This window comes from Nematolebias whitei, chromosome 21, assembly GCF_014905685.2.
Source record: "Nematolebias whitei isolate Nwh7 chromosome 21, NemWhi1, whole genome shotgun sequence".
In the NCBI taxonomy this organism is placed as follows: domain Eukaryota; kingdom Metazoa; phylum Chordata; class Actinopteri; order Cyprinodontiformes; family Rivulidae; genus Nematolebias; species Nematolebias whitei.
The window spans coordinates 34,861,110-34,869,694 of record NC_056518.1 but is presented as its reverse complement, the minus strand read 5'-3'; the positions used below and the strand labels follow the sequence as shown (position 1 = coordinate 34,869,694).

The window sequence follows — 8,585 nt, the reverse complement described above, 5'->3', positions numbered from 1 at the left end:
AGACCAAGACCAGAGTGTACCGAGACCAAGACCAGAGTGTACCGAGATCAAGTCAAGACCAAGACCAGAGTGTACCGAGACCAAGTCAAGACCAAGACCTCAAGTTGGAGCTCAATCTTTTCATAGATTATTTGTCTTATACTAAACTGTCACAACATAGTGACAGTTTTAACAAATATGTAAAAAACATAAATAACTTTTATAAAAACATTTTTTATAAAGTTACATACTGCAACTTTGTTTGCTTTTGAATGAACGTATCAGCTTCTATACGTTTTCAAAGCTTCATAAAGAAATCAGACGTTCGGTGGTTGTTGCACAATAATGTTCATGTCATGTGACCCGCCGACACTAAACTCATGTTAAACTCTACTGACAGGCCAGGCACCCTCATTTAGCTCTCATTTAAAGCATTTTCTAATCATTTATTTGTTCAGAAATCATGTTTTTCGCTCAATAACTAATAATAAAATGCTTTAAAATGAGAAATAACTGTTGGTGTGCTGTGTGTGAGGTCTGTTAGAGCAGCGTAACATTACTTTTGTGTCAGTGACTCAAATGATGTGAAACATATTACTTTTTGTTTGTGAAGAGTGTTTGCTTCAGTAATTTGTTGCCGGTCCCTAAGTGAACCGTTACGTCTCCGAGGACGTGCAGACTGAACTCAGACTGCCGGCTTCGGATCCAACGAGAGCAACACACCGCTGAAGACACCGAGCTCCAACGTCCAACGTAAAACTAACTTCACCGCGGTGGAGAAACGAGGCTCCAGCAGAGCACCAACACTTCAGAAACTATTTGAAATGAGTAAATAAAAGATATTTATTAACTGATAAGTCGTGTTTCACACTGATTATTGATAAAGAATCTATTCTGACCCAAAGTGCAGCCGTGACTGGTTCTGGATGAGGCTTTACAGACGCTCCCCTCTCTTCCAGGTACTGTGTACTGGTGCAGAATCTTTTAGTGGTACACAGTACTGGACCGGACCGACTTACTTTCACCCCTGGTTGTGACGTTACGTTCTGTTGTCCGTATTGTTCTGTTGGTACAGAACCACGTGAGTGAAAGGGTGTGGGCGTGACAGCAGTAACAGAAACATGTATTGATCAATGAGTCATGTGATCACTTGAACCAGTACGTTTTACATCCAGTAAAAACAAGTTAACAAATAAACTGGACAATGTTGACTGACGTTTCCACAGTTGTGGTCTTGAAATAAAAATCCCAAGTCCTCAATGTCTGAGACCAAGACAACACCGAGACCAAATGCAGTCGAGTCCGACCAAGACCATCAACAAGTGGTCTTGAGACCGGTCTTGGTCTTGAGACCGGTCTCAAGACCAAGACCGGTCTTAGTACTAGAACAGTAGTTGTGTGACTACACAGGCCTCTCTTGTAAATGAGTCCTGGTGCCTCAGTGAGACCAGCCTGGATAAATAAAGGTGAAATAAAACCTGAAACATTAAATGTGACCAAACAGAAACCTGAAGGAGTGAACCCTGTGATGTCATGTTGACGTGCACGTACCCCATGTGTGCGGGAGTGAGGCGAGTGTGATGCTGCGGTGTCGTGGCGCTGGCGCTGATGGTGGGAGTGCCGTCCGTGCTGGTCCGCTCCCAGTCGAACGGGTCGTTTTCAACAACATTGTACGTTTTCATGCTGCTGTCAAACACCGACATCAGCAGCTGGAACAAGACGTACAGATGTTATCTACAGTTTCAGACGTTTTACTCAAGAGGGAAAATTAAAGGTCACCAGAACAACTGGTGAGTTGTCACCCTGACAAATGCACAACAATGATGTGAGTGACAGAGTTTAGTGTGGAACACAAGGCCCACGTGCTCTGTGAAGGGTTCACGCTCAGTCTTCACGTCCAAGAGGTTCGCCTTAACAAAGATGTGCTACGACGTTGAGCCGTTTCAAGTGACGTCATGCACAACGTGCTCGGAGCATGTGCTGTGAATAACTGTCAGCTACGACCACACGTCTGTGTTCTGATGTGGCTCGCTGTGGCAGAAACCTTGAATCACGCTGAATCCATAAGTGAATCACTTGTAGACATCTATCCAAAAAGTTCCTCCGACAGCTTGATTAAAATCCTTCCAGTTGTTTGTGAGATATTTTGCTAACAGACAAACACGTAACACATGAACGAAGACGAGAGCAAATAATTGTGGCGTGCCTTGTGGAGGTGGCTGATAAAGACGGTGTTGGTGCTTCGTGTGAGGGTGCTGTGTCACCTGGAAGTCAGGCTTGGTGTAGTAGTCCAGGCTGGAGACGTGCTCCAGGAAAACCGTGAACTCTGCCGGCAAATGTTTGAGCATGAGCCGATGGTCGTACGTCTCCTTCAGCTTCCCCACGTGCTCCTGGAATTAAAGCAATTAAAACGGATGCGTCACGTCTGGAGAAGCGTTTCTGTGTTGGTCCTCACTTTGTCTTTGATCTTCCTCCAGGGCAGCTGACCCACCAGAAACTCCACCAGCATGTAGAAGAGAGACCACAGGTCGTCATGACGACCCATCTCCTGCACAACGACACAGCGACGGGTCAGGGAACGACGCGGTTACGCGTTGTGAGGACATCTCCAGCGGTTACCAACCTTATTCTTGTGAGCGTTGACAGAAGCGTACCGAACCGTTCCCCTGAAGCCCGCAACTGGACGCGGCTAAAAACATGAAGATTCACATTTGCAAATAAAAATGAAACTCTCTCTGACGAGGAGTAAAATCAAATCTGCACAAATGTTACAAGCTCAAACAGGAAACTCCTCACAATCTTAAATCAGTAGTTTTAAATAGTAGCAGCTAAGCCTACGCTGATGGGTAGCTGATTTTACATGACTAAACTATTAACACTTTATTTATAAAGCCTGCAACAAGGTGCAGGAAACATAACTTCAACTAAGTTTAAACACATATTGTTAAAACGTTTAGATCAATAAAACAATAAAAACAGTGCAGAACAAACCGCCAGGGAGTAAAAATGTGTTTTTAAAAGAGTTTTAAAACTGGACAGTGAAGGAGCTCCTCTTTGGAGTAAGAAGTTGGGAAGAATCAGTTTTGTGGTTCCTGGACTGACGAAGTCTTCTGGATGGAAGGTGAAACGTTTCAGCACAAAAACAAACTGTCCAGATGACCCGACTGAAAATTGTTGGATTGTACACCTGGATTATTGAGCATGGACTTTGTTGTCTAAAACTTCATTCCTTCCAAATGATGCCAGTCTAAAAGTGGCGGGCAACAAGCATTCCATGAAGGAATGCCAAGTCTTTAATTTACGTTTATTTTACCTTATTGATCAGATGGACCTGATCAGCTACTTAAACAGTAGCTAAAGCTGCTCTGTCAGTTGATGTGAAGGTTAGTGAAGTCACGTTTTGTTTCCAGTGTCGGTGCATAAGTTCAACTTTTCATGTTTTTATGGACCAAATATCAATGAATGTTCTTGAGCTGAATTTAAGATGTGGGCCTTTGAATCATGAACTAAGTCCCTTTGTAAAAGAAAAGGTGACCTACTTGTGGTATAGGATGTTAATTGGTGCTAAAGGAACCCAAGTGAATTCAAACAGTCGAGACGCTTCTTTAAATTCATTACTACCTGACTCTGAGTAATAACAGAGACACTAAGCTAGAAACCAGAGTAAGACAAAAGTAGGAGCACATGATTCTCACCGGCCGGACTTCCTGACACGAGTTGGTGAACTGACGAGCTAAACCAAAGTCCAGCATGTAGCAGGTCCGACAAGTGCTTGGGAAGCGGCCCATGGCAAAATTAGACTGAAGCAGAAACAGGAAGAGGTTAAAGATGGAAAAGCAGAACTATAAAACAATAAAAGCCAATTATCTGAGCAGGATGAGTTGATGTGTAAAACATACATTTAAACAAATCTAACAAACCCATAATTTATTCACACTGAATCTCAAGAACCATATTTAAAAAAGGCACATTTTAACATTGATGGCAGCCATGTTTCCTGTTGTGAAGCATCCCGTCCTCTTTTAACAACAGTCCCACAAACATCTAGGACCTGAGGACACCCGCTGCTGGAGTTGTTGTGGGCGACACAGCAAACTGCATTTATAAGAATAATTTGAAGACGTGTTCGTGAGCTCATGTGGTGATATCCATGAAAGGATTAGACCAGTTTTTAACCCTGTGAGGGCTCAAACATCACCTGTATCCAGTCCTGACGTTCAGCCTTGTCCTTTGAGTTTAGATTTCTCTACTAGATTCTTTAAACCATTTGATGAGCAGATGAAGAGCTGATGATGCGATATTCACTCCTCCAAATGTTTCGTTGACTATTATTGTGAAATTGTTCCTCACTTTTTAGATGCAGTATCTGGCAGGCTGTTGAACCTCTGCCCATCTTTACTGGCCGGGACATTCAGCCTCTCTGAAATGCTCTTTACACGCTTGCTGACCTGAGTATACGTCCATCATACTGTTCCGCTTCATCTAGTCAATCTTGTTTTATCTACATTTTCCACAACATCTGAGCCAACTTACTGTAAGAAGTCAGGAAAATACTAAAAAACTCAATTCTATTCAATTTCAACAGTTAATATTAATAAAATTGAAAAAAATGCCAGGACCATAAAGCTACCCGCAGACAAAGCAACACAACTATGTCCCAGTGTAGTTTTTCAGTAGCCCAGGTCTTAGACAGCGTACAGAGCCAACGTGCAACCCGTTCGTTGTGTCGCACCGGTTTGATGTCGCGATGCAGGAAGCCAACAGAGTGGATGCTGTCTATGGCCTCTAGGATCTGGCGCCCTAGACGCAGGGTGGTGCTGATGCTGAATGTTCCACGAGGCATGCTTCTCCTCAGGTCCGCCAGGTTTCGACCCTGAAACAACACACACAAAATCTTTAAACCAATGATTTGTCAAGTCTTTCTGACTGACTGACTGACTCACCGACTGACTGACTCACTCACTGACTCACTCACTGACTCACTAACTGACTCACTAACTGACTCACTCACTCACTGACTGCTGACTGACTCAATGACTGACTCACTCACTCACTGACTGACTCACTGACTAACTGACTCACTTACTCACTCACTGACTGACTCACTGACTGACTGACTGACTGACTTACCGACTGACTGACTGACTCACTCACTAACTGACTCACTCACTCACTCACTCACTCACTCACTCACTCACTCACTCACTGACTGCTGACTGACTCACTGACTGCTGACTGACTCACTGACTGACTGACTCACTCACTAACTGACTCACTCACTGACTAACTGACTCACTCACTCACTGACTAACTGACTCACTCACTCACTCACTGACTCACTAACTGACTCACTAACTGACTCACTCACTCACTGACTGACTGACTGCTGACTAACTCACTGACTCACTCACTCACTCACTCACTCACTCACTGACTAACTGACTCACTCACTCACTCACTCACTCACTGACTCACTGACTGACTCACTCACTCACTGACTCACTAACTGACTCACTCACTCACTCACTCACTCACTGACTGACTGCTGACTGACTCACTGACTGACTCACTCACTCACTGACTCAATAACTGACTCACTCACTCACTCACTCACTCACTCACTCACTGACTGACTGCTGACTGACTCACTGACTGACTCACTCACTCACTGACTCAATGACTGACTCACTGACTCACTCACTCACTGACTCACTGACTAACTGACTCACTCACTCACTGACTAACTCACTGACTGACTGACTCACTGACTCACTCACTCACCGACTCACTCACTCACTGACTCACTGACTGACTGACTCACTCACTGACTGACTGACATATTTGACAGCAAGACATATTGAGCTGGCCATTCAACAGCTTTATTTTAACACGTGAAGCATAAATGTATTTTGTTGTGCATGCTGGTTTGTCTCTGGGCAGACAAAAGAGAATAAGGACACCTTGTGGTGGAGTAGTGAACTGCAGGAAGTTATCCAGAGGATGAAGTTAGCCAAAAAGAAATATGATAGTGAGAGGACTGAAGACAGGAGACAGGAACATAAGGACATGCAATGTAGGACAAAGAGAGAGGAAGCAAATGCAAAATAGAAGATGTAACCATTAAGTGTAGAACCACTAGATTGAGGAACAGCTTCTACCCTGAGGCTGTCAGACTCATGAATCTCTAACCAGAATAATCACTGTGAAAAATCACATGTTGCTGCTGATCCGTTTCATGTTGCTGCTGATCCGTTTCATGTTGCTGCTGATCTGTTTCATGTTGCTGCTGATCTGTTTCATGTTGCTGCTGATCTGTTTCATGTTGCTGCTGATCTGTTTCATGTTGCTGCTGATCTGTTTCATGTTGATGTGTTCATGCGTGCTCATCTGCTCACACAGACTCATCATGTTCATGCTGCTGTTCGATAGTGCTTAGCGAATATTTAGTTGATGTTTTTCTTAGTTCGTATCTTAGATCTTATTGTTGGATGTAACTGGGACCCTGTGTACATAATCTCGTTCCACCACATGTACCACATGTGGTGCGAATGACAAATCTCTCTAACTCTGTATGATGAGTTGTACAAGACGCTGGGCACTAAAGCGGGAGAGGAGGACTTGGAGCAACTGGTGAGACAGAGGGATCAGGCTGGAAAGGATGTGCAGCAGGTTAGGCTTGTTAAAGATAGGAATGGTAATGTTCTAACAAGTGATGAGTGTGATGGGAAGATGGAAGGAGTACTTTGAGGAGCTAATGATTGAAGAGAATGAAAGAGAAAGAAGAATAGATGTCATAGAAACTGTGGGCCAGGAAGTGAGAAAGATTACTTCAAGTTCAAGTTAAGTTTATTGATATACGCTAAACACTAATAATGTAAAACAATATGGCGTATCAAACAGCAGCCCAAACATGAGTCTGTGGTGAGCAGATGGGTATGAATGAATAAAGCAACATGAGATCAGCAGCATAGATAATCAGCAGCACAGATGTCACATATCACCAAATTAAGTGAGGGTGAAGTCCAGAAGGCTTTTGAAGAGGACGAAGAAGGTGAACGTACTTGGACCTGATCACACATCAGTGGAGGTTTGGAAATGTCTTGGAGAGATGGCAGTGAGGTTTTTGACTCAAATATTCAATGGCATATTTGAGGGTGAGAAAATGTCTGAGGAATGGAGAAGAAGTGCTGGTGGCCATTTTTAAGAACAAGGGTGATGTACAGAGTTGTAGCAACTACAGGGGAATTAAGTTGATGAGTCAAACAATGAAGATCTGGGAGAGAGTTGTGGAAGCAAGACTTGGACGAGAGGTGACTATCTGTGAGCAGCAGGATGGTTTCATGCTGAGAAAGAGCACCACAGATCCATCTTTGATTTGAGGATGATGATGGAGAAGAACAGAGAGGGTCAGAAAGAACTCCATTGTGGATTTGTGGCTTTAGAAAAATCATCTGACAGAGTGCTGAGGGAGAAGGTGTGGTATGTTAGACTGGTACAGGACATGCATGAGGACAGCAGGACATGCATGAGGACAGCATGACATGTATGAGGACAGCAGGACATGTACGAGGACAACAGGACAAGTATGAGGACAACAGGACATGTATGAGGACAGCAGGACATGCATGAGGACAGCAGGACATGTATGAGGACAGCAGGACATGTATGAGGACAACAGGACAGTGGTGAGATGTGCTGTAGGAGTGACAGATAGATTCAAGGTGGAGGTGGGAGTGCATCAAGGATCAGCTCTGAGCCCCTTCTTGTTTGCTCTGGTCATGGACTGACTAACAGATGAGGTCAGGCAGGAATCCACATGGACTATGATGTTTGCAGATGACATTGTGATCTGTGGTGAGAACAGGGAACAGGTGGAAGAAAACTTGGAGAGGTGGAGGTATGCACTTGAAAGAAGAGGAATGAAAGTAATAGTCGTAGTAAGACAGAGTCCATGTGTGAATGAGAGGGAGGAGGTGAAACAGTGAGGCTACAAGGAGCAGAGGTCACAAAGGTGCAGGACTTCAAGGACTTGGGGTCCACTGTCCAGGAAAATGGGTATTTTGGTAGAAGGATGTTAGAAATGCAGCTCCCAGGAAAAAGACAAAGAGGAGATACATGGATGCATGGAGGTAGCTAGAGGACATAACGAGGACAAAGGATGCAGAGCACATAGTGAGGACAGAGGACACAGAAGACAGAGTGAGGACAGAGGATGCAGAGGACAGAGTGAGGACAGAGGACACAGCGTGAGGACAGAGGATTGAATTAGATGGAAGTGGATGACTCGTGGTGGCGACTCCTATAAAAGGAATAGCCAAAAGAAGAAGACAAAGAGCTGTCAGGTTTTTCTTTTGTTTGTGCTTGTTAAATCGATTCTTCACAGGTAGCTGTGTTTTAAGCCTTTTATGAAATATTTATTTGTGTCTGTTTGTCATAAACAAATGAACAACATGTAACAGGAGCCATGTGCATCAGTCGTCTCAGACTGTGACGGTCTGACATTGCAGTGTTAAATTAAAGGGTTGGCATCCCTGGAAAGAATTCATATTCCCCACTGCCTTTTATGATCAAGTTTTATGATCAAGTTTTATGATAACGTTTTATGA

At 43.9% G+C, this 8,585-nt stretch overlaps 1 protein-coding gene across 1 annotated transcript in view; it reads right to left on the bottom strand.

Moving 5' to 3' along the window:
• Nucleotides 1-8,585, bottom strand: part of ttbk2a (tau tubulin kinase 2a) — a 40,615-nt gene that overhangs the window by 19,656 nt on the left and 12,374 nt on the right. Inside the window, exons 4-9 of the mRNA XM_037694845.1 lie at nucleotides 4,712-4,852; nucleotides 3,675-3,779; nucleotides 2,603-2,668; nucleotides 2,435-2,527; nucleotides 2,244-2,369; nucleotides 1,531-1,688 (exon numbers count right to left, since the gene is read on the bottom strand). Coding sequence (XP_037550773.1) covers nucleotides 1,531-1,688; nucleotides 2,244-2,369; nucleotides 2,435-2,527; nucleotides 2,603-2,668; nucleotides 3,675-3,779; nucleotides 4,712-4,852 — 689 coding nt within the window. The remainder of the gene's footprint in view (nucleotides 1-1,530; nucleotides 1,689-2,243; nucleotides 2,370-2,434; nucleotides 2,528-2,602; nucleotides 2,669-3,674; nucleotides 3,780-4,711; nucleotides 4,853-8,585) is intronic.